Raw genomic sequence first — 27,286 nt, 5'->3', positions numbered from 1 at the left:
CTATTCGAACCTTTTTTACTGGACATTGCACATAACTTGTTCTTAAAGAAAACAACAGTGCTGGACAGCTGAAAACATGGTTGCACATTTGTATTCTGAGAGACAGTTGAACAGAGAGACAATGGGAGCGCTCACTGATCTAATTATCAAGATTGGTCTGGCCAATAGTGATAATCAACATTCTTTGTCTGTGTAAGAGCCAGAACTCCACCCCCCACCGAGTGTGTCTCGAAAGCTTTGAAATCAGCAACCCTCCCAGATGATGCTGTTTCAAACGAAGAGATGGTCACATGGCCTACCTGCTGGCCAGACTGTGGACTTTTTGATTTGTGCCATACAGAAAGAAAGCAGACTGCAATTTGAAGACCAAAGAGAAGGATGATCTCTCTCTCCAGAAAAGTCCCAGGGGAAACCACGGTGGTAGCGCAAGCCTCAAGGCTACAGAACTTTACAGGCGACTACCAAGAAGACAATTGAAACCTCTCTTGGGCCTTCTGGTACCAGAGAAACAAGTCTGAAGTTGTGCACTGAGGCCCAGTGAGGACTCCAAGACCTTAACTTCAATTGAGGACATTGTATCAAGGACATTACCACCCAGTAACTGAATTTTATTTATTATGAGCTCTACTTCAACACCACCCCCCCCCCCCCACCCAGCAATTCTTTCTTCCCCTCTGTATCTTTGTGTGTGTGCTTCTCTCGTATGCATGCCAGTGTGGTTGTATCGCGTATTTTAGTAATTTTAACTGGGTTAGAGTAATAAGGCTAATAAACTTACATCTTTCTTATTTAAACCTAAGAAAACCTGTCGGATTGGTTCAATTAGAATGCAATGAGCAAAGGATTCACTGAAGGGGTAAGCTAAAATCACTGTTTTAAAAGATAAACCCTGTTCCGGCCAAGCCAGGAAAGGGGCAAGAGGGGAGCCTGAGATCCCTTCCTCACCTGGTGGTAACAACGTACTTCAAATATAAGCTTGCTTGAAGCATTTTGTTCAGCAATGGTTATACAGTAACTGTTCCCACACCAGTAACTAATTAAATGTAAGGCTGCAGACTGTGCAGGAAGCCTGTTGTTTCTTAGCAAAACAAGCAGGAGATTCTAGTTTTCTCACCTGTGCTTTCCTGCTCTCCTGAAGGTGCTGACTGCTGCTGGGTAACAGTTCTATTGCTGGAAGCTCTCTACTGCTTTGCATAAGTTCCCATTCTTCCTGCCTGAGTATAGATAGTGAAAGTTATTCGTCTCTTTCAGCCAAGAAAGAATCACAGCCTGCAGGTGATCCTGTCTTCAACTGGTGTCCAAATTTTTGGAGGAGTCGCTGCATAGTGAAACTGCTGATCCCTAGCCTGAGGCTAAAGATAGTACTACACCATTGTCTGGCCAAGAACAGCTAATGCAATGCAGGATCAAACTGGAATCCTCCTGGTTTTGGTGGTTCAGTACTGCACCAAGCTGCATTTACTTAGCAAGTCATCAGAGCAGCCCAGAACTGTCGAAGCCTTGATTCGTTTCCCAATTTCTTGTTGTCTCCATCTAGTATCCAAATATATAGACTCCCAACAGGGGTCACGGCATAGCATTCAGAAACAGGAACTCCAGACTCAACACAGCAATGGGGTCAAATCTGGAACCGTCCTGGTATGTACAGTTTAGTGCCAAAACCAGACAGTATCAAAATACTCTGGTGTGCTCCTAGTCTTTAATAATAAACCCCACTGAGAGGTATTCTTTGACATGAGAAGTATAACAAAGATATATTTATATTTTGGCCTGATGTTATCCATTTTATCCCCCTCATTAACTGCCCCTGGTGGGTTTCTATGCTTTAGCTAGTGACAGTCTGAAAATAAAAACTTACATGTCTGTACTGCCTTTCATGACCTTAGGATGTGCCAAAGCACTATTTGAAGTGTAGTTACTGTAATGTAGGAACGCAACAGTCAATTTGCGCACACCAAGCTCCCACAAACAGCAATGAACCAATGACCAGACCATCTATTTTAGTTCTGTTGGTTGAGGGATAAATTTTAGCCCAGGACACTGAGGAGAATTCCCCTACTATCTGTGAAATTGTCAAAAACGCAGCTACCTGAGAGGGCACAAACTTAACCATTTGGAGAAATGTGATATGAGGAAATTTGTCCTCTTAGCTTTTCTGTTGTGGCTTGCCCAGCAGCGGTTGAATAACTTGCTAAATGGGAAGTCACAGCCACAACCCCCCTATGTAATATCACTGTTACTTGGCAGCACCAGCTGCCACCCACAGTTTCTTTGAGGCTGTTGCCCTGTTACGTAAAGAGCATTTCTCAGGTATTTGGACTGTAAACGGTCAAAGGGTTATTGAGTTGAGATAATCTGCATGGAGCATGCAGTGGTGTTCAATAAAGCTTTTGACAGTGATAATTACAGTTAAAATAGGCCTATGCACCAACTCATACAATTGTATGAGGTCCTGCTTTATTACATATATAATAGTCTACTGTGTAAAATGGTCAGCTTGCCAGCAAGCCCTAGTACGACACTGTAGAGGAAACCTGAGGGAAAGGACCCATTCATTGATATTTTCCTGTCTGAAGTAGCTAAGATATTTTGATACGAAATGACAGGCTTTAATTTTGAATAAAAGCAGAATGATACAAACTGGGAAAAGAACCAGTTTTAAAAACAGACCTGTCTGGGTGTGTTGGCTTGGAGTATTTTCTATCAGGAATATTACAATTGAAACAGTTCAGTACTGTAGTATGAGATGCAGTGCTTTTGAAGAGTATTGTCTAGTGTTTGTGGGTCGGACAAATCAGAGATTTGACTGCACGCGAGCAGGCTCTGGGCAGAAGCTGCTTTTATATCTTTTCATTTGGATTCTGGGAGCAAGCTCCCAGTGTTGAAGCTGTTTTCCCCAGCTTCGCGGCAGACCTGTCAGATTGAGTAAAGGTTAGGGAAGCCAGTGGTGTAATGGCAATGTCACTCACTAGTAATCCAGAGGCCCAAGCTAATGCCCTGGGGACATGGGCTCAAATCCCACCACGGCAGCTGGTGGAATTTGAATTCAATTAATGAATAAAAATCTGGAATGGAAAAGCTAGTCTCAGTAATATTGCTATGAAACTATTATCGATTGTCGTAAAAACCCATCTGGTTCACTAATGTCTCTTAGGGAAGGAAATCTGCCGTCCTTACCTGGTCAGTTGTCAAGGGCAACAAATTCCGGCCTTACCAGCTCGCCCACATCCCATGAAAGAATAAAAAAAACTATGAGTCTACTGCTGGGCTACGACAAAGACAAACAACAGCATAAATTTTATGAAGGCTCAGAAGCGTTGGACTCTTGGAACCTAGCTGAAAGAACTTACATTTCTACAGCACCTTTCAGGACCTCAGACCATCCTAAAGCACTTCGCAGCCAATGAAATACCTTTGAAGTGTAGTTATTGTTGTAATGTAGGAAACATGCAGCCAATTGAGTAGGTCAAGCTCCCACAAACAAGCAGTGTGATAACAACCAGGTCATGTTTTTCGTGATGTTGGTTGAGAGAAAAATGTTGGCCAAGACACTGGGGAGAACTCTTCTGTTCTTTACAGCTCCTTGCAGTGAACCAAGTAAATCCAGCACTGTTTTTTTACAGCTTATGCATTTGATCAAAATTTAATACACCAAAAATATCAAGAAATATATATTTAAATCCATGTGCAGAATTCATATAATCGTCAGAGAGAATGTATGCCCTTTTTAAAAAGTCAGGTAAATGCTAATTGTTGAAATATGATTAAATACATGCAACTCAGTGTGTAAATTACTCCTGACTAGCAAGAACCAGTTTATACTCAATTGCATGAGTATTTATTACATGATATAGGTGTCTAAGACATCCCATACAAGAACATACTTAGGGCGGCGCAGTGGTTAGCACCGCAGCCCCACAGCTCCAGCGACCCGGGTTCAATTCTGCGTACTGCCTGTGTGGAGTTTGCAAGTTCTCCCTGTGTCTGCGTGGGTTTCCTCCGGGTGCTCCGGTTTCCTCCCACATGCCAAAGACTTGCAGGTTGATAGGTTAATTGGCCATTATAAATTGCCCCTAATACAGGTAGGTGGTAGGGAAATATAGGGACAGGTGGGGATGTGGTAGGAATATGGAATTAGTGTAGGATTAGTATAAATGGGTGGTTGATGGTCGGCACAGACTCGGTGGGCCGAAGGACCTGTTTCAGTGTTGTATCTCTAAAACTAAAACCTGATGTTACTTGCCCTCTAAGTATAAAGCCAGTATACAGCAATTTATTTGGGCAGTTGATGTACAAAGACCGAGTTTCTAAATACACAGTATGGATGGAGGGTCTTGGCTGCTGGCCATGCATTTTGGGAAATTGTTTGTGCACTGCTGACAGTTTTTTGATGATTAAGATGAATGGAGGGAAAATTGGCGGCAGTATGCCAGTGATTTCCTGATGTGCACAGCCTATGGACAAGTTTTTCCACCTGTAAGATGCATTTAGAGAATTGGTTGTTACAGTGTGTGCCTACTGATGAAGTGTGGCATTGATGTTCAAAGGTGCTAAGCTGCGACAGGGATATGGATTCAGTAGCTCTTGTCAGTCATCGTAGTAGATTTCAGGGTGGTAGTAGAGCACCGACAGTACGAGAACTGTTGATTGCTTATTTTTGATTAGGAGTGATATATGTGCCGCTGACAATATGGCTGGGGGCTTTTTGCAGTCTATTTCCAACTTCATTTGTACCACTTGGAAACCTTGCTTTTCCATGTATCTCTTGGCCTGCCAGAGGGGTAGCGACCAAGCTATGATTCAGTGCTATTCTTTCTCTTTTTGCTTTACAGTAAAAAGAATGTTAAGAGGCAGGGATATCCCACTTTCCATATAGCAAGTAAAAAAAACATTATTGCTTCTTCAGAGCATTGCTTGACAAATTGTACATCTCCGTAATAAAGGAAAGGAAAGATGAAATTGGAAGCACAGTTGATGAAATTTTCCAGTTTGGGGCGAGAGCAGAAAACAGCACAGATGCAGTAATAAATGTACCAGAAAAAGAGGTGAGGGAGGGGACCTGAGTAGGACTGGAACAAAGAAAGTTCCACATGTCCCATGAAAAGGCAGGCATAGCTAGGACCCATACAGGTTTCCATAGCAACACCTTTTATTTGGAATAAGTGAGTGGAGTCAAAGGAGAAGTTGTTCAATGTGAGAAGAAGTTCAGCCAGGCGGAGGAGGGTGGTGGTGGATGGGAACTAGTTGGGCCTCAGTTCAAGGAAGAAGTGGAGAGCCATCAGACCATCCTGGTGGGGGATGGAGGTGCAGAGGGATTGGACGCCCATAGCGAAAAGGAGACGTTTAGCTCCAGGAAACCGGAAATTGTTAAAGTTGAAGAAGACACAGTTGTAGGTGGAAAGAGATTGGACAATGGGAGAAAACAAAATAGAGTCAGGATAGGAAGAAATCAGTTCTATGGGGCAGGAACAGGCTGAAACGATGGGTCTACCAGCACAGTTCTGTTTGTGGATTTTGGGAAGGTAGTAAAAGTGGGCTTGGTGGGGTTCAGGAACTGTGAGGGTGGAGGCTGCAGAGGAAAGACCTCTAGAGGGGATGACTTCAGTGATTGTCTTAGAAGCATAGGAACATAGGAAATAGGAGCAGGCGTAGGCCATTCAGCCCCTTGAGCCTGCTCTGCCATTCAACTAGATCATGGCTGATCTTCTACCTCAACGCCATTTTCCTGCACAATCCCCATATCATGATATCTTTGATATCTATAGGTTGATGATTGGTAGTGGTGTCACGGTCATGGTCCAGGGGAGGTAGGAGGAGGTGTCAGGGAGTTGGTGTTCAGTCTCCGCTAAGTAGAAGTGGTTTGCCAAGAACAGCGCAACTTGACAGCAGGTGGTTTAATAAGAATGGGTGAGGTTCGATCTGAGAGAGCTGAGTGCTATAAGTTAAGAGAAAGGTAGGTTAGAGTGAGTGAGTGGGGCAGAGAAATTGAAACAGCCAATGTTGTGCCGGCAGTTCTCAATTAAAAGACCTAGAGAAGGTAAGAGGCCAGAGGGAAGGGTGTGGGTGGAATGAGAATTCTGAAGATGGGAGAAAGGATCCATTGTCCAGGGGGAAGACCCCTGGCCAGAGAAGTAGGTGCTGAGACAAAGGCGATGGAGGAAGAGCTCAGCGTCATGGCAAGCTTGAAATTCATTGATATGCGGGCATTAGATGAAGCTGAGATCATTACTGAGGACTAATTGTTCAGGATCAGAGAGGATAGTGGTGAAATCATGGCAAGGGGTGAGAAATTGGAAGAAAGAATAGTGTCAGAGGAAAGTGAAGGGAAAAAAGGATCCAGAGAGGTGTTGGCATCCAAGAGTTGCAATTTGCGATCCTTTACACCTGAAATGATGAAAGAAAAGTGTTTGTTAAAGCGCTAGATGGGGCAATGGATGAAATGGAACTCTGGACCAGGACATTTTGAGATGGAGTGGGTTGCTCAATAGAGAGGTTGAAAGCGTGCTTTTGTGGTCCTTGGCTCTCTTCATGGTGGAGAAGATCCCTGTATTCTGGGACATGAGGTCAGCTATGATGGTCGAGAGCCAGCAACTTCTTGGCATCCAGGTGAGCATTTCCAGGTCTGCAGAGGACAGGTCCAGAGTGCCATATTGGTGTTGTGTGACCAGTTGAGGCTAGCCAAGTGCACAATCAGCGATAACTTAGGTTTCGGCAGTCACCTTTCTGACCTGACTATCGGTGACATGGTCACATACTGCCAAAACTATTGGCCCGATAATTTGTATTTTATTCCTAATGGGAAATGCTTCGCCTCAAAATACCCTCAGTGGCTGCCTGAAATTTGGAGCTCATTGTGGGGGGAATTGCAGGTTCAAATCACACCTCCATCACTTCACATGAAGTGCCCCTGGAAGTTACCTGTAGCAAGGTGTTAACACTGAAATGTAACCCACGCCAAAAGCCTAGCAAGTAACACTGCGGAGAACAAGTCATATCAGCATGCAACGCAGTTCAAATCTGGCCAGATTTGAGGCCTTCCCATGCTTTTCTAATAATAAGCAATCTAACTAACTGGTAATTGCAATTCTCAAGGGGTTAATAATTTATTTAAACTCGTGATGCAAGATTAATGTAAGATTAATTAGTAGAGAGTATCTCATGAAATTTAATAGAACTAAGGCTGGTTTGTCAGGCGAATACTTAAAGACCAGCTGTCATACTTATGGGGATCATTTTTTTGATTTTGATTGCCTTGATAATAGATTTAACAGCTTACAAGATTTAGCCTTTAGTCTCCTGAAATTCTTTGGATTTTGAAGATTGTTATGTCAAGTAAAGACATATCATATTCCTAACTTTTAAGATATGAACGTTATTCAATGTAACTCCTTAAAATTGACTTTTCCTTTAAAAAGTGGACAATGTGCTGCAAAGATGGCCAGCGAAGGTAAGGTGACCTAGCCTGTGTGTTCAAAAACTGCCTCACTGTCTTCTAAGGACAAAAGGATGCATTACAGATAAAGTGGTGTTAATTACACCCAAACTGAAACCATCAAGAGACGTTCCTAAATTCTCAATGTGTTCTTCTGAGACAAAGAAGTTGTGCTGTAGCTACATCATAACAGAATGGTATCCATCCAGACATCAATAGATAACCATGGTTTCCACATCCTGGTCCATTGTGTAGTCACACCAGGGGAGAAGGCTGTGTGTCAACTAACAGAAATGCTAATGTGATAGATTTTGACCTTAAAAGGTAGCCCTCTGGAGAGAGAGGAGAGATCACAACATCACAGAAGGGAGTCCAGCAAGAGGCTGTGGAAAGAGATCCAGTCAAAACAAAGAAGAAGACCTGCTTCTAATTCTGCACTTCAGCTTGCTGCAGCAGCGAACTGAAAGTGACCACCACCTCCAGTCTGAAGTCTTAACCACCGGAAGACTACAAACACCCAGGCCTGCACCTTTAAAAGAGACTGCATCCTTAGCAGATTCAACAGGTTTACCGTGAACCACAAACACATTTTCCTCTCTCTATCTATTCTTGTGTATGCGTGTGTGAGTAAAAGTATGCATGAGTGAGGTTATGACCATTTTCGAGAATTATGTAAAAATAGTTACCTTTTGTTTAACCTATGAAAAACTTGTAATTTGTCTGTTTATTTGACCCTAAAAACACTCAGGCTAACTAATCATTTTAAGCAACACATGATTGTGGTCAGTTGGGAGGTGAATAGTGGGAACCACTCACACCCCTTACCACCTGCCACAACCAGATGAAAGCAAATCCTATTCTACATACTTTAACTTATAAAGATAGTGCAGATTGACAGATATTTGGGGAGACGGTGGGGTAGTGGTAATGTCGCTGGACTAGTACTCCAGAAACCCAGGTTAATCCCTGGGGACATGGGTTCAAATCTCACCATGGCAGCTGGTGGAATTTAAATTCAGTTAATTAATACATTCAACTAATTAATAAAAATAATCTGGAATTGAAAGCTAGTCTTCGTAATGGTGCCATGAAACTATCATCAATTGTTGTAAAAACCCATCTGGTTTACTAATGTCCTTTAGGGAAGGAAATCTGCTGTCCTTACCTGGTCTGGCCTACATGTGACTCCAGACCCAGAGCAATGTGGCTCACTCTGAAATGGCCTTGCAAGCCACTCTGTTCAAGGGCAATTAGGGATGGGCAACAACAAATGCTGGCCTGCCAACGACACCCACACCCCATTAAAGAATAAAAAAAAGTTGTTAATTATTTGTGTATCATTTTTACTAAGCTTTGAGATATATTGTGACCTACATTTATGTGTTTGTCACCCGCACCTTGTTTGTAGTGGCAAATGGGATTCAATTTGTTCGAATATTAGTCATTTGGCCCCACTTGCCTCTACAAATGTCACCAATTTAGAAAATTTTGAATGAACGAAAGCAACCAGTGCAAACTGTGTCTCCTTAGTCCCAGCATGGAATATTTTCATTCATGTGCTCACTGACTTACACTGGCTTCTGATCCAGCAAAGCCTCAAAATTGAAATACTCACCCTTGTGTTCAAAACCCTCCTTGGCCTCTCTCCTTCCTATCTCTGTAACCATCTCCAGCCTTCTGAGATCTCTGTGCTCTTCCAATTCTGGCCTCTGATTTCCATCGCTGTGCCTTCAGCTGCCTAGGCCCTAAGCTCTGGAATTCCCTCTCTAAACCTCTCTGCTTTTCTACCTCCCTCTCCTCTTTGAAGATGTTCCTTAAAATCTACCTCCTTTGTCCTAATATCTCCTACATGGTTTGGTGTCGAATTTTTCTGTTAACACTCTCATAAAGTGCCTCGGGATTTTTCACTATATTAAAGGCAGCGTATAAATGCAAGTTTTTGTTGTATTAAAGGCGCAGTATAAATGCAAGTTATTGTTGTATTGAGCTACTGAGGATAAGTTGGAGGCAAAATTAATAAGAACCACTACCCACAACTCATCATATTGACTGCAAGATACAAAGCAAGTACACAGAGTTCTTCCCTGTGTGTTTCTGATGACAAAAATGGTCATTCTGCACAGTGCATTGGTTTTGGTGTAGCCTACATAACAATCTGAGAGAATTTAGTTCTAAATCTAAACTATGAGATCAGGATGAAGAGCCTGGGACAGGTTACTCTGGTTATAAAGACTACAGGATATTATTTAAGCATTCAAGATTCTTAAGCAAACAATTAAATTGAATCCTGACAATGCATTTGAGATTGCTACAGATTCAAGAACCATGGAAGTGGGCTGCTGCTTAGAAGGAGGAAGGTAACCAAATTGTTTAGATTTAGCTATTTCACACAGAGAGCAATGAACGTGTTGCATGGAATGGACTGTGGAAGCAGACAATAGAGTAGAGAGTAAGTAATTATGAGGCACTAGTTCTTGGGCCTGTGGTCATTTCTGGTCCTGTACTATTGTATCTTTTAGTGATAGCCTACACCCTTGTATAGAGCTATCTTTTACTATTAGTGGCCCTATGTTGGGTTGGAAATCCATGAGCACAGGTTTAGTTCCGGGTCTATGTTGTCCTTCACACAATTTGGATTGTTAATTTTATTGCTGCATTTTATAAATCAGGATATAGTGTCCTTGTTTAGATTGAATACTCCTGTGTAAAAGCATTGTGCATTCCTGAAATGCTGAGGCCTGTGGATCTGGCATTTATCCAGCCTTATGAGGCTTTTATTGCCTCATACACTCCTCTCAACACGAACGTTATCTCTTAATTAACAAGTGATTTATAATAGGATGGGAAGACTTCAGACCAAGTCCCTTGCCATATAAAATTGCTTTCACTCAGCACAATTTCCCTGACGGAGCTGGTCTCTCCTCCCTCCCTTTCTCTTTTCTTTTTCTCTCTCTCTGTCTGTCATCTTTAACTTTGTCTCACCACAGAAATAAATTCTGATAATACCAGAGGACAGTACAGCACAGATGGAACTCTTCCTTTACCACAAAGGATGTTGCCAACTCCTGTAAATTTCTATGGGAATGTGAGCAGACAGCACTGCGAGAAAAAGATATTCACCTCCATGTCACCAGAACTGGCCAGCAGTGTAGTTACTCCCATTTAAAATTGAAATTTATAGCTAACTATCAGTTTAATTTTAGTTGTTTGCCTACGTTGTGAAATATACAATACATGATGAGCTGGAGGCAGCAAACTGCATTGTACTCTTGGCACTGACTGTCACTCATACTCATAACTTCATCACTCACAAGATACAGGTCAGCCCACCTGTGGAATATAAATTGTATCACATGGCCCCTAGCCACAGATACTCGATTTATACTAAAGGTTGCCCAGTTCATCTCATTAGATGACAGTTATTACCTTATTATGACAGTTTTTCTGGCACTATTTTTGACCAGATATGTGCACTGTTGAATGATCATATTTATCTAATAATTGAATATAGTGTTAGTCAAACAATATCTTGAGTATTCTGTGGCATTCTGGTCACCCAATCATGTGAAGGATGTGAGAGAGGACCTTTGAGAGAGTCCAAAAGCAAAATGGTAAGGTCATTTCAGTTTCTGTTGTTTCCTTTGGAAGAGAGAAGATTTGAAGGTAATTTTGTTTTAAATTGTGTTCTTGGAACATGAAAGATACTGACAAGGCCGTATTTATTGTCCATCTATAGAGAAGGTATTTGTAGATCATCTTGTTGAACTGCTGCAGGTCCTTTGATGATGGTGCTCCGATGATGTGGTTAGATGGGGAATTCCAGCATATTAAACAGTAGTGATGAACAACTGCCAATTATGTCCAAGTCGGGATGGCGTGTGACTTGGAGTGGAACTGGCAAGTGATGATGTTTCCATGTCATTGCTGCTCTGGTTCCTGGTGGCAGAGGTCGCAGGCGAGGGAAGTGCTGTTGTAGTAATCTTGGTGAGTTGCTGCAGTGCATTCTGCAGATCGTACATATAGCAGTTATGGTGCATCAGTGATGGAGGGAGTCAATATTGAGTCCATTGACAGGCATGCCAATCAAGCAGACTGTCCGTTCCCAGATGCTGTCAAATATCTTGAGTTTTGTTGTGGCTGCATCCATCAAAATGAGTGGGACTGACGTATGAGGAGAGATTGAGTCGGTTAGGATTATATTTGCTGGAGTTTAGAAGAGTGAGGGGGGATCTCATAGAAACCTATAAAATTCTAACAGGACTTGACAGGGTAGATGTAGGAAGGATGTTACCGATGGTGGGGGAGTCCAGAACCAGGGGTTATAGTCTAAGGATACGGGGTAAACCTTTCAGGACTGAGATGAGGAGAAATTTCTTCACCCAGAGAGTGGTGAGCCTATGGAATTCGCTACCACAGAAAGCAGTTAAGGCCAAAACATTGTATGTTTTCAAGAAGGAGTTAGATATAGCTCTTGGGGTGAAAGGGATCGAAGGATGTGGGGGGAAAGCGGGAACAAGTTACTGAGTTGGATGAGCATAATGAATGGTGGAGCAGGCTCGAAGGGCCGAAAGGCCTACTCCTGCTCCTATTTTCTATGTTGCTATGTTTCTATGAAGCACTCATCACAGAGTATTCTGCCCTTTCTGGCATCATAAGCTATGACTGAAGGGAATATCTTGGAAGGATATGGATTGTGTAACCTTCCTGATCATCAGATGCTGCCGGGAAAGATCCAGTTGCAAAGAATTTCAGGTGGCGACCTTAACTGAGGCAGACCGTACTGTTTTCCTGGTGGAAGTAGGCTGGAGGGCTTCAGTCTGCAGTTGACATAGTTCCCCAGTAGACTCGGGGGCGGGGTTTGGTGGGGGGGAAGGGAAGCACAGCCTTCAGAAAAGTCTAGCGAAGACCTTCTAAGTCAGTAAACACTGGTGAGCAGGTATCTGCATGTAGAGATCAATTATCTTTTATGATCCTTACTCTAAATGCCTCCAATCTGGCCTGTTCCATTTCTTCATCCTCCTCCTCTTCATAACATCGGAAAAGAGGGATTTTCATTTGGAATTCCATGTTCCCAATTGAAGACTATAGTCATTGCGAAGCTAACTGGAAATAGCAGCAAAAGGCCTCATGGACCCTTCAAAGTACTTAAAAAGATTAATATGGAGGCAAAGTACCCGTTGGTACAGCAAACAAATTGATCTTCTCAGTGCAATATCTGCTTCAAGAATATATTTCTTATCTAGTGGTGGTTAAATCTGGGGTAATTATTAGAGAAAATGGGCCAGAGGGGTTAGCTTTACCTATTTGACTCTATTTAAGGGCATTAGAACATAGGAAATACGAGCAGGAGTAGGCCATTTGGCCCTTTGAGCCTGCTCCACCTTTTATTAAGATCATGACTGATCTTCTACACCAATTTTACCTTCTTACATTATCTGCATATCCATTAATTCCCTTCATAATAAGAACATAAGATATAGGAGCTGCAGCCCAGTTTCTATAAATTGAGAGATTGACGCCAGGCTTTAAAGAAGACGGGCTGCTTTTTGGGAAGATAATTCTGGTGCAATGTCAGTCCAGCAAATCTGAGGCAGTAAGCATTACTGATCCCTCTACCCCATTAAATTCTCCCAAAACTGCCAGAAAACAGACAGTAATTCAGAGAAAAATCCTGTCCCGACAGTCAGGTCGAAACAGAAGCCAGTGCTAAACACATCCAGCAAATCATTTGTACAACATTTAATTAGGAGCCTTTGGTAGTAGACTAGTAGCAGAATATTTAAAATACTGTTTAATAATTTCATTTAATTAAAACAAAGACTTAAGAGTTGAGTCCCTCTCTACTCTTAAAAGTGCTTTTTGCCTTGTAAAACGGTAAGATTCATTATTGCTGGAGAATTTAAGAGCACCAAGGAGCTGGAAGAGTTCCCCAGCACTGCTCCAGATGTCAAACAGTTATGCTTAATTGTCAATTCTTGGAACCTGATACAGCTTCCACTAAACTGACAGAAGAGAAGATCCTTTTGGAAAGTCTGTTTATACTCAAGAGTATCTCATTACTGACAGGCCAGCAATGAGGAACAATTAAATCCCTTCCCATCATTATCTTAATTACACCACGGAGTGAAACTGCTAATGAGACAGAAAACATCAGATGCAGCAATGAGTCCTGTCAAGCACTGCCGGTGTTACTGTGCTACTGATATTATTTTTGAAATCTGACTTGAAGTCATCACCTTCTTCTTGTTGAATTATTTTCTATTTTTCTCATTCTCGCCCATGCAGGGTAATGAACCCAGAGGAGTTACCTTGAAGGAGCCTGACAGTGTGAGAGAGATGAATGAACCTCAGTAGAGGCACTATTGTTAACCCCCTAGGTTTCTAACTGCATCTGTTGTTGGTAATTGAGTTTCCTTGCAACTGTCAAGACCTGTTCAAATAAGTGTCATAACATTAATATTGAATTTTTAAATTAACAAATAGGTTGGGGAAGAAAAGGATTGCTTGAGTTGATGGTAATTCTTTGGAACGGTTTTGAAAGTGGTGCTGATCATATCCTCAGCTCTGTACCAAGGGTGCTGAAACGCACCCACTTCCTTAAAAAGGTCCAATCTGCAGCTGCCTTGATGACTGGTAAATCCAGTGTAGAACTCAGCTGAATGGAACCTGAAGCTCTGAGGTCTGATCTCTAGTCTGCGCTGAGTTGGTTGATCTCAGTTGGGGGCGGCACAGGCTCTACAGTTGGTCTTCACGCTCCTGGGCTAGTGAGTGAAAGGAATCAACCACACTGTCTGACCCTGATCACCACACAGAGAATCCTGCTGTCAAGTGTACATCTGCAGATGTTTGGTTAGGACAGGCTTGGACCTGACTCCAGTGCCATTCACGATTAAATAGCTTGCTAACACGCGTGAAGAATGGCAACTTGGTTAATACGCTGAAGGACTTGTGGCATCTGTGGGCCTGCACCCTGGCAAACATCAGTGTCTCCAGTACGGTCAGAAGAACATCATACCATTTGCGCATCACTGCACCTATTCTTCTTACAAAATCTAAGCCAAAACACCCAATGCAATACCGAGGGAGCACTGGTCTGTCTTTCAGATGAGATGTGAAACCAAAGCTCCGTCTGCCCTCTCGGATGGATGTAAAAGATCCCACAGCCACTAGTTTGAAGAAGAGCAAGGAAGTTGTCCTGGCTAACACCCCTCAACCAACAACATAATCTCATTACTATTTGTGGGATCCTGCTATGTGCATATTGGCTGCCCCGTTTCCTACACTACAACAGTGACTACACTTCAAAAGTACTTAATTGGCTGCAAATTGCTTTGGGAAGCCCTGAGGTCATTAAAGACAGTATGCATATCTGTATATTTCTTTTAAAGAAAATTGACTTGTGCAACAGTTCTGTTGTTGTGACAGCACCTCTTAAAGAAAATACTTACATTTCTCTAATACCTTAACATGTCTTCAGGACCTTTCAAAGGGATTCACATCCAATGAAGTTAAATGAAGTGCAGTCACAGTTGTCTTGTAGGCATTCTTGCACAGCCAAAATCGAGGAACAAAAAATGTAATAAATAACTAGCTAATCAGTTTTGGGTGATGTGTGAGTGAGGGATGTTGGCCAGGAGACCAGGAGAAAGCTCTTAAACATAGCAAGCATTTCTTACAATTAAGCTTTGGGATTCAGATGCAGTTAGAGAGACCAGTTGCAGAAGTAGGAAGGAAGTATGAGCAAAAACCATGATTTAAAAAAAATTATTGCTGCTCTGTGCTTTATAAAGATTATTATCTACATTAGTCATAATAGATTGGTTGTCATATGCAAAAATGTCAGTAGGCAATGGGTGAAGCAAAAATGAAAAACAGTTGTTGACATTTCAGGGTAGACTGTGGGTAATCTCCCTGCATCAATATAAGGCAGGTTGCTGGGGTCACACAAGTCAGTGTGTGAAACGCTACAGACACAACAGTCCTTCTTCCAAGTATTTCTCTCTTGATGAGTTATTGTCCATCTGCAGCCAGCGTTAGGGAACAGTAGATTTCTCTAGGATTGAAACCTCAAAGAAGTATGTTTAACTGCGAGTTGGGAACAGCATCTACCTCGACAATCAAAGGAATATAGAAGTAAGAGGATACAGCATGTTAAATCCAGCTTCCTTTGTCAGATAGCAGCGCTTTTTACCTATTAATCCTTTGTTAGTGTGATTAAAGGTGCCAGCAGTTCTAAATGTTTATGCAGCCAGATGTTTCCAGGTAGCCTCGAGTGACACAAGAGAATCATCGGTGCACAACTGCATTAAGTAGATGGTGAATGCTCTGTTCAGGTAGGCCACTGATTTGATATCCTTCCCCCGGAGCTACTGGAGCAGAGATAATGAGCATTTTATCAAGTGGTTGGATTTCCCCAAGTGATGCCATCAAATGTGACATTAAAGTACTCAACTGAAGTGAAGTGATTCATTTTGGTAGGAAGAATAAAAAAGGGTGCAGTTCTAAAGAGGGTGCAGGAGCAGAGGGACTGCGTGTATTTGTGCATGTCATTGAAGGTGGCATGACAGGTTGAGAGCGCGCTTAATAGAACATACAGCATTTTTGGCTTCATTAATAGGGGCAGAGATGAGGAGAAATTTTTTCTCTGAGGGTTGTGCGACTTTGGAGCACTCTACCTCAGAAGGTGGTGGAGGCAGGGTCATTGAATAATTTTAAGGTGGGGGTAGATAGATTCTTGTTAGGCAAGGGAATCAAAGGTTATCGTGGGTAGATGGGAGTGTGGAATTCCAGACACACACACATCAGCCATGATCTTCTTGAAAGGCGGAGCAGGCTAGAGGGGTCGAATGGCCTACTTCTCATAATTCGTGTTCGTATGTTTGTATCATGGGATATCTCTCCCTGCTGCACAAACTCCTTAGCATTAAATGTGGCCATTTCTTTTGTTCCTAGCACTGTAGAGGAAAACAGAAGAGTACAAGAAAACCTGTTTGTTTACCCTTCCACAATTTAGAGGTCAATTTTCCCTCCCGTTTTCCAAATTTCCCGTTTGTCTGGCAGTTCAGATCCCAGACAAGCCCCCAATTGGTTACGGCCACCTGGTGAGGGTGGTTTGCACTGTTCAACTCCCACCTGACTGCAGCAAGTATTTTTTGGTTATGAGGGTATAACCCTAACTTGTTTTATTTGTCAAATGAACAGCTGCCTTGTGGGCGTCTCGGGAGAGACCACGGCTAAGGGAGTAAACCCTAACAGAAAATCCGGAGTGGAACCCCGTAGGCGGTCATGTGTCACCTTTGGCATGTTTCCGGCAGTTCCTGCAGCCATACCGGTGCCAAACGTCGTGCTCTGCACTCCTTTGGACCCCACCAGAAAGGCCGAGAGGGGGGTTTTGACGCTTGGGCAACTCTCAACCTCCATACATTCGCCCAGGCATGCGCCATGGAGAGGTCACTCCATAGTTGCCTCACAGCGACTGACACCACTGACCACCTCTAGGCGCTTACCCATTGTCTCTCGAGACAAGGAGGCCAAAGAAGAATAGGGGCATAGAGCACATAAGCAAGGAAGTTATGTTAAACTTGTGTAGAACACTGCTTCGATCTCAACTGAAGTATTATGTGCAGTCCTGGTCCCCGCACTTTAGGAAAGATGTGAAGGCATTAGACAGAGTGCAGAAAAGGTTCACGAGAATGGTTCCAGGAATGTGGAACTTCAGTTACATGGATAGATTGGAGAAGTTGGGACTGTTTTCCTTGGAGAAGGTTGAGAAGAGATATGATAGAGGTATTCGAAATCATGAGGGGTCTGGAAGAGAAGATAGGGAAAAACTGTTCCTATTGGTGGAGAGATTGAGAACAAGAGGGCACAGATTTAAGGTAGTTGGCAAAAGAAGCAATGGCGACATGGGGAAAAACTTTTTCAAGTAGTGATTGGTTAGGATTGGGAATGCATTGTCTGAGAGTGTGGTGAAGGCAGGTTCAATCGAGGCATTCAAGAGAGAATTGGATTGTTATCTGAAAAAGAAGAATGTGCAGGGCTACGGGGAGAAGGCCAGGGACTGGCACTAGGAAGGTTGCTCTTTCAGAGAACTGGCACAGACACAATGGGCTGAATGGCCTCCTTTTGTGATGTAACAATTTTATGATTCTGTGACTCCTTATCATCAACAAATGTTTTCATTGCTTGTGAGGGAAACCAGCCACGTTATTCTGCATGTTGTATCCTGCCCTAGAAGCGGACATGACTCTTCTGTTCTCTGGCAATCAAAGCCACCTGCTTTGTTCATCCAGCGAAGTATGTAAACGTGTTTGATTGGAGACCAGAGTTAGCAATTCAACCATGGCTGTAGCACGACTGCACCACCTGGGAACCAAGAGTGACACAAGTTTTCTGAAGCTTCAGATCTTGATTGTTTCATTATTGAACTGACTCATTGGTATCCTGACATTCTGCTTCTGTTGCCTGACTAGGTAGGTGGGACCCTCTGCAATACAGCCTAGCATCTACCCGCAACCTCTACCACTACCTGCAAGTTCCCTTTCAAGTCACACAGCATCCTGATTTGGAAATATATCACAGTTCCTTCACTGTCAGTGGGTCAGAATCCTGAAACTCCCACCCTAACAGCACACGGACTGCAATGGTTCAAGGGCAGTAGGGATGGGTAATAAATTCTGGCCTTGCCAGCAGTGCGCACATCCCATGAACGAATAAAAAAAGCCTTGAGGATTAAAATGGCCAGCTGCAAGGTACATCATTGTGCAGTTAGGAATCTTCCGTTTTGGAGAAAAAGAGGGTGCAAGCCTCACCGTGGTGAGGGCTCCCAAGAGAGTGAAGACAACCAATTGACAGCAGCAGGTGACATTCAACAGGAAGCTATCAACAACATTTTCCATTAGAAAGTTTACACCTCATCTTCAGAGCTCATAGTAATGTTGAGGAGCCTTTACAAGACTTGCAAATCAGCAGAACTCAAAGTTGATATGTTTTACCTAGGGAAAGGACACTTCCAAATTTTAATTAACAAATAAAAAGAGACTGGAAGCCTATGTAGAAATAATTCAATAATCCGTAAATGTAGCAAAATGCCAAAGATATCCACATTTATAGACTGTCTCCTTATTATGTCCTATCATTCTTATCATTGTGTCTAATCTTTTTTCGTCTTCTTTCATGGGATGTGGGCATCACTGGTAAGGCCAGCATTTGTTGCCCATCCCTAATTCCCCTTGACAATGGAGTGGCTTGCTAAGCCATTTCAGAGGGCACTTAAGAGTCAACCACATTGCAGTGGGTCTGGAGTCACATGTAGGTCAGACCAGTTAAGGACAGCAGATTTCCTTCCCTAAAGGACATTGGTGAACCAGATGGGTTTTTACGACAATGATAATTTGCATGGCACTATTACTAAGACGAGCTTTCAATTCCTGTTTTTTATTAATTAATTGAATATATTAATTAATTGAATTTAAATACTTCCAGTTGCCATGGTGGGATTTGAACCCGTGTTTCCAAGGCATTAGCCTGGGCCTCTGGATTCCTAGTTCAGTGACATTACCACTATGCGACTGTCTCCCCCAATCTTATTTAAACATGAACCTACCTTACATGTGTCATGAGGTTTTGAGGTTGGTAGCTAGAATTTTACTGATAGAAGCCACGAGGACTGAGGTGACAGTCATCTCAGTGCTATTGATGCCCTTGCAAGATACATTTCCAATGTCACGTTGCTTGTGTGTTCAATGCCTGGTTGTCCTAGAGACTCTTTCCTGTGCTAGTATATAAGGGTATTGGATTGATATATCAATGTTTTCACCATCATGAGAAATGGCAACATCAACAGCCATGCCATGCATCTCACTTGCATTGAGCATGGGCTCGGTTGGGCTTATGGTCTATGTGACAACAGATTAATAAGTCCCAATTGAATCCTGATAGCCTTTGGAAACAGTCACACACCTGTACTCTGGACGCAACATTCACCCTTAGAACCTCCTTGTGATATGTTCTTGTTGCAGGAGTCTCCTGGACACATTCACCAGGATGTTTTGCATGTTGTCACATACTTTCTTCATTGTAATGAATATGCAAGGCAAGGTAACCTGCAACATACACTATCAGTAACACATGAGAAGGAGTTGTTTCCACTGCCTGCACATGAGATCTATGTTCCCAAATTGTAATTTGTGGACTTGGTTCCCGGGCTCCTCAGCTAAGACCTCATAACACTCAACAAACATTTATTCCAGTCAGAAGGAAGGACTCGAAGAGAACGATGAACCACCTGTGGCTAACAAAGGAAGTTAAGGAGAATATCAAATCAAAAGCAAAGACGTACAATGCGGCGAAAATGAGTGGTAGGCCAGAGGATTGGGAAGTTTTTAGAAACCAGCAGCGAATGACTAACAAACTAATAAAGAGGGAGAAAATTGATTATGAGAGTAAAATGGCAAGAAATATAAAAACAAACAGTAAGAGCTTCTATGGGTATATTAAAAGGAAGAGAGTAGCTAAAGTAAGTGTGGGACCCTTAGAGGATGAGAATGGAGAATTAATAACAGGGAACAGGGAAATGGCAGATAATTTTAACCAATATTTTGCATCAGTCTTCACGGTGGAGGACACTATAAACATCCCAACAATAATAGATGAACAAGGTGTAAATGGGAGGGAGGAACTTGTAACAATCTCTATCACGAGGGAAAAGGTGCTGGACAAACTGATGGGACTAAAGGCAGACAAGTCGCCAGGACCTGATGGCCTGCACCCAGGGTTTTAAAAGAAGTGGCTGCAGAGTTAGGGAGGCCTTGGTCATAATATACCAAAACTCATTGGATTCCAGTGGTAGGGTACCAGTGGATTGGAAAACCGCTAATCTGACACCCCTATTCAAGAAAGGAGGGAGACAGAAAGCAGGAAACTATAGACCAGTTAGCTTAACATCAGTCATTGGGAAAATGCTTGAGTCCGTTATTAAGGAAGAAATAGCAAGACATTTAGGAAAACATAATGCAATCAAACAGAGTCAACATGGTTTCATGAAAGGGAAATCATGTTTGACAAATTTGTTAGCATTCTTTGAGGATATAACAAGCAGAGTGGATAAAGGGGAACCAGTAGATGTTGTGTATTTGGATTTTCAGAAGGTGTTTGATAAGGTGCCACATAAAAGGTTATTGCATCAAATAGGAGCTCAGGGTATTGGGGGTAATGTGTTGGCATGGATTGAGGATTGGCTAACACACAGAAGGCAGAGAGTCGGGATCAATGGGTCTTTTTCAGGTTGGAAAGCTGTAACTAGTGGGGTGCCACAAGGATCGGTCCTAGGGCCTCAGCTATTTACTATCTACATTAATGACTTGGAGGAAGGGACAGAGTGTAGTGTATCCAAATTTGCTGATGATACAAAAATGTTGTGATGAGGACACAAAGATATAGGTTAAGTGAGTGGGCAAAAATTTGGCAGATGGTGTTCAATGTGGGAAGGTGTGAGGTAATCCACTTTGGTAGGAAGAATAAAAAGGCAGATTATTATTTAGATGGAGAAAGACTACAAAATACTGCAGTACAGAGGGATCTGGGTGTTCTTGTGCATGAAACACAAAAGGTTAGCATGCAGGTGCAGCAAGTAATTAGGAAGGCGAATGGAATTTTGGCCTTTATTGCGAAGGGGGTTAGAATTTATAAATAGGGAAGCCCTGTTAAAACTGTACAGGGTGTTGGTGAGGCCACACCTGGAGTACTGCATACAGTTTTGGTTCCCGTAGTTAAAGAAGGATATACTAGCATTGGAGGCAGTTCAGAAAAGGTTCACTAGGCTGATTCCTGGGATGAAGGGGCTGTCTTATCAAGAGCGGCTAAATAGGTTAGGCCTTTATTCATTGGAGTTTAGAAGAATGAGAGGTGATCTTATAGAAACCTATAGGATTTTAAGGGGGCTCGACAGGATAGATGTTGAGAAGATATTTCCACTAGTGGGGGAATCTTGAACTAGGGGGCATAATTACAGAATAAGGGGGCACACATTTAAAACTGAGATGTGAAGGAATTTCATCTCTCTGAGGGTGGTGAATCTCTGGAATTCTCTGCCTCAGAGAGTTGTGGAGGCTAGGTCACTAAATGTATTTAAGGAGGAGGTAGGTAGATTTTTGAAACCTTGGGGCGTCGAGGGTTAGGCGGAGCAGGCCCGAAAGAGAAGTTGAGGCCTGGGACAGATCAGCCATGATCTTATTGTATGTCGGGGCAGGCTTGAGGGGCTGAATGGCCTACTCCTGCTCCTATTTCTTATGTTCTTAAATGTATCCCTGCCTACGCCAGTGAAGAGATGGATGGTTACTCCCACCTCCTACCATTCACTGGTGCTCTGCTTCGCTCCATGACATACCCTCAGTCTCTATAGTTTTATCCTACCAAGAGAACAATGTTTGCCGACATAACAAGATTAACTACACTTTTAAAAATAACTAATCGGTTGTGACGTGCTATGGAATGGCCTGAGGATATGCTATAGAAATGCCAGCACGATCTTTCTTTCCACGCTGTGTTAACAGAACTCCTGCTCCTGGTCGCTGGTCAGTGACCCCTGATGGAAAGCATACATGTGTGGGCCTTGTGTGAGAATGGAGTTGGGATCAGCCTTGATGCCCTGTGATTGAATGGCCTGCCAGCACTCACTGTCTAGACGAACACCTGAAGAATGATCACTTGGGCAAGGTACTGAACAGCAGTGTGTGCTCATTGGACTGTACCTCAACAAAAGACAGTACCTTGAGCAGAGGAGGAATAACTTGCAGGGTGGAAACTGAAAAATAGACAAGAAAAATGATAGGTTAATAGGACGAGATGAAGTAAGGTGGGAAGAGATTCATGTGCAGCACCAGCACCGGTGTAAACCTGTTGGGCAGAGAATCCTGTTCCTGTGATATAGGTACTATGTAGAAGCCATGGAACACAAACAAATTCCCACCTTTTTGGATGTGTGGGAGAAAAAAGATTTCCTGAAGAATTAGGAATGCTGTTTCTGTAAAGTTCATATTCTCCATGTAAGCAATTTTTTTGTGTTGGGTGAAGGTTTTATCGGGACTGTGTTTTTGAGCTTGTTTGATTGTAAGATTGACTGCCAGATCACTTCCTCATGGTTGTGACCACCTCAAGTTATAAAAAGTTATTACACCACAAAATACATTGACTGAATGGTGTTTTTCTTTTGCAGTGGACGGCTCTATCCATGCAGCAGCAGGACCCTTGCTGCAGAAGGAGTGCAGTACGCTGGGAGGGTGCAACACCGGAGATGCTAAAATTACCAGTGGTTACTGTCTGCCTGCCAAGTGTGAGTATAGATAATGTTACATTTTTCCTGTTAACACAAAACCAGCTGTTTTCTTCCTGCTAAGGGAAATCCCTTATGCATCAGCCACTGCAGTCACACTTGCATTTATGTTTAATCAAGAAGTGTCCCAATAATTGGTTGTTACGATATATAAAGGATTTTGACTAGAGTCCAAGTTTAGATCTCTCATCAACTTTCAACTCCATTTCGGTCGCTGAAAAGTTCAACTTAAAATTATTTTTAGAAAAAATGTGCCAGGAGAGATGTAATATTGGAATGTTTTATGTTTGAAAGTACTAACAAGATGCCCTCCAACTAAAGGTTACTGGAGGTGAGTATTCTTGTTATTTTTGCAGCATTTCACGTTGTGTTTGGAAACAATTTCAGGAACCTTCTCTTGTTTTGAGGCATGCAACTGGTTTTATTTTCATTCTGAGATAATACTATTCGCATTATGTTAGTGCTGGTTAGTTGGATATCAGTTGTATATGCAGATGGGGGGGCATTCAGTGAGGATTCACTTAAGCACATATTAAGAGACACTCACTGAAAATGGGGTGTAGTTGAGTTAGGAGGTGTATGTTTGTAATGTTTCACTCTGTAAATAAATGTTAGACTGAATAAAGATTGGCTCCAGTACTATCCTCCACCAACTGGCTTTCTGGAATATAATATAGCATCTTTAGACGCTAATGAGTGAAAGTCCTTTACCCTCTATTTTACCAAGGGTGTTAACCTATTGACAAAATGGCAAGTGAGTTGAAATCACACTGTGCCATGCGAACAGATGAATGAATATTGCACAAGGTGATTTAAGCACATTTATATTTTTATTCCTTCTCACTGTTTCTAGCATGGTCTGATTGTTTTGGGACATTTTTAAGGGATACAGAGATAACAACATATTTTCACTGAAGCTGAAAGTGAGCAATCTGCCTGTAAGAGACCCGTGTTGAATCATTCACACCCATCGCAAAAAATCATTAGGTCACTACTGTTTCTAAGAGATTGTGTTTAAAAGGCCAAACAAAAATCTGATCTGCAGCAGAGCTACAGTGAGACCACATATCATGGTGATTTACTAAAACCTAACACTTCATCACATGCAAATGTGAACAGGCTGGAAGAAGATGCTAAAACATATTATTGAATTAGATTGCCTAATGAGTGATGACTTCACCTTAAAAGGCAAGTGAGTAGTTGGAGGCAACCCTGTGGAACTTGCCCAATGCTGAGAAAAATGCCATTCTCCACAGTGCTCAGCCAGCCCACAGCCAAAATGGCACAATGTGAGCCCACTCCCCAAAAGAGAGACTTGCTACCTTCGATGGCACTGACAATGGGTCAGGTTGATGACACTGACATTGAAGGTGGCGAGCTTCACGATCAAACTGAGCAAGCTATAAAAGTAACTCTGAGATCATGCCGCATATTCAGTGTAATGAGGTGATTTCCACAGCAAAGGGATCCATTGAAAGTAGTTAAAGGCATTTGAAACCAAGTGGTAACTTGAGAGAACTCAGCAATGTTTCAGATATTATCACCAATACACCAAAAAAGCACTTTTCCAAAATGTCAATATGCAAACAGTGGATGTTTAGGATTCTGCCAGTTATTCAGGCTGTATTGTGCAATCCCAATGAACAGGTTGCGCTGTTCTATACGTCATGCCCATAGTTTTGTGACCACCTATTGTGAATTCACCTTAGTTGTAGCTTTGTAGATTATTAAAAACCTGCATGACAGTCTGATATTATTAAGCATATTTGTAATAACTGTAAAAGAACAGATCAGATATATAGGTGTTTTAAATTTTTTTCAAGGATTCTGTAAGATGTGGTAGAATATCCATTAACATTAATTGGAGAGGATATAAAGATTTGTTGATAGCAATGTAATTACAACATAATGACCTTTCATTTTATGACCAGTGGATTTCCCATGGCATTTCTCGCCATTTTTCTCTGGACTGACGTTAAATTGGATGATATGCTGCTTCATTAGGACAGGACATTTATACCATCGAATGCAAAATATATCACTGCTGCCAAGGTGGATCTGTGTTCCTGTATGGACACACAGACCATTTATTAAATATACGCAAACTCAGGTCAACCGGGATTTAATTGGTGTTAGAGATCGGAAATTATCACAGACAAAGCCCTCTCTGCCCACTTCCTTGTATTCCTCAACACCCCCATAGCCCCATTCCCAATCCTAATCTCACTCACTTCTGGGACTGCCCCTTGAAGAAGCAATCCTGCAAGTCACTTACAATTACATTTTTGAAACTCCTGTGTAGCCTTTGACCCTCCAATTGCCACAATACTTCTGCTACTGTTGATCTGCTTAGCCCCCTTGGAATGCCCCACATCTTTGTTTCCTCAAGATGGCATTGTCTGTGATCAAGATTATCAAGTTTAAGGGGCGCAGATGGTTTCACCATCCAGCATTAGATGTAGCTGGACCACATCAAGCACTATTGAACCTGGTTCTGCCACAAATGTTCACTATTCCAGGATCAGCCGAGAAAGCAAAGTTAATCTCCTGACTTCTTTCCTCTACTATCAGCTACTATCCGCTGTCTCCTTACACCTCTGTCCCTTATGCCTCACCTTCAACAAAAATGCAAGAAGCTGATAGATTTCTTTGTCACTGAGATTGAGACTATCTGTTCAGCTTCCTCTGCCACATAATACCCCCTTTAAACTTTGTGTTCATCCAATTCTGGCCCCTTGAACCATTGGCTGCCATGCCTTCAGTCATATGGACCCTCAGCTCTGCAAGTCACTCATTAAACATTGCTGACTCACTCTCTTTTAACACTCTTCTTTTAGCAGTTCAGAGAAGGTTTACTGGACTAATACCTGGAATGGGCGGATTGTCTTATGAGGAAAGGTTGGACAGGCTAGGCTTGTATCCACTGGATCTTAGAAGAGTAAGAGGCAACTTGATTGAAACATATAAGATTCTGAGGGGTCTTGACAGGGTGAATGTGGAAAGGAGGTTTCTTCTTGTGGGAGAATCTAGAGCTAGGGGTCACTGTTTAAAAAATGGTGTTGCCCATTTAAGACAGAGATGAGGAGAAATCTTTTCTCTGAGGATCGTGAATCTTTGGAACTCTTCCTCAAAAGGAGGTGGAAGCAGAGCCTTTAAATATTTTTAAGGCAGAGGTAGATAGATTTTGATAAGCAAGGGGGGAAAGGTTGTTTGGGGTAGGTGGAAATGTGGAGTTGAGGTTACAGTCAGATCAGCCATGATCTTGTTGAATGATGGAGCAGGCTCGAGGGGCCGAGTGGCCTACTCCTGCACCTAATTTGTATGTTCATACGTACTCTCCTTAAAACCTACCTGTTTAAACTTACCGCAAAGGCTGGTGTTGATTTGAATGGAAACTATTCATACATGAATCTAATTTTTATTGGATGGTGTCCTACAAGTGCAAAGGACTTTTTTAAAAATTCACTCATGGGATGTGGGCGTCGCTGGCCAGGCCAGCATTAATTACCCATCCCTAATTGCCCTTGAGAAGGTGGTGGTGAGCTGCCTTCTTGAACCGCTGCAGTCCATGTGGGGGAGGTACACCCACAGTGCTGTTAGGAAGGGAGTTGCAGGATTTTGACCCAGCGACAGTGAAGGAAAGGCGATATAGTTCCAAGTCAGGATGGTGTGTGACTTGGAGGGGAACTTGCAGGTGGTGGTGTTCCCATGCATTTGCTGCCCTTGTCCTTCTAGTTGGTAGAGGTCGTGGGTTTGGAAGGTGCTGTCTAAGGAGCCTTGGTGCATTGCTGCAGTGCATCTTGTAGATGATACACACTGCTGCCACTGTGCGTCGCTGGTGGAGGGAGTGAATGTTTGTAGATGGGGTGCCAATCAAGTGGGCTGCTTTGTCCTGGATGGTGTCGAGCTTCTTGAGTGTTGTTGGAGCTGCACCCATCCAGGCAAGTGGAGAGTATTCCATCACACTCCTGACTTGTGCCTTGTAGATGGTGGACAGGCTTTGGGGAGTCAGGAGTTGAGTTACTCGCTGCAGGATTCCTAGCCTCTGACCTGCTCTTGTAGCCACGGTATTTATATGGCTATTCCAGTTCAGTTTCTGGTCAATGGTAGCCCCTAGGATGTTGATAGTGGGGGATTCAGCGATGGTAATGCCATTGAATGTCAAGGGAAGATGATTAGATTCTCTCTTGTTTCAGATGGCCATTGCCTGGCTCTTGTGTGGTGCGAATGTTACTTGCCACTTATCAGCCCAAGCCTGGATATTGTCCAGGTCTTGCTGCATTTCTGCACGGACTGCTTCAATATCTGAGGAGTCACGAATGGTGCTGAACATTGTGCAATCATCAGCGAACATCCCCACTTCTGACCTTATGATTGAAGGAAGGTCATTGCTGAAGCAGCTGAAGATGGTTGGGCCTAGGACACTACCCTGAGGAACTCCTACAGTGATGTCCTGGAGCTCAGATGATTGACCTCCAACAACCACAACCATCTTCCTTTGCACTAGGTATGACTCCAGCCAG

At 42.7% G+C, this 27,286-nt stretch overlaps 1 protein-coding gene across 1 annotated transcript in view; it reads left to right on the top strand.

The window, feature by feature from the left end:
* LOC137356091 (ADP-ribose glycohydrolase MACROD1-like) overlaps positions 1–27,286 on the top strand; it is an 866,553-nt gene that overhangs the window by 427,434 nt on the left and 411,833 nt on the right. The window contains exon 5 of the mRNA XM_068021901.1: positions 22,647–22,763. Coding sequence (XP_067878002.1) covers positions 22,647–22,763 — 117 coding nt within the window. The remainder of the gene's footprint in view (positions 1–22,646; positions 22,764–27,286) is intronic.

The sequence above is a fragment of the Heterodontus francisci genome, chromosome 44 (assembly GCF_036365525.1).
Source record: "Heterodontus francisci isolate sHetFra1 chromosome 44, sHetFra1.hap1, whole genome shotgun sequence".
Lineage (NCBI taxonomy): Eukaryota > Metazoa > Chordata > Chondrichthyes > Heterodontiformes > Heterodontidae > Heterodontus > Heterodontus francisci.
The sequence above is the reverse complement of the archived record's forward strand: the minus strand, read 5'-3'. Positions and strand labels throughout refer to the sequence as shown.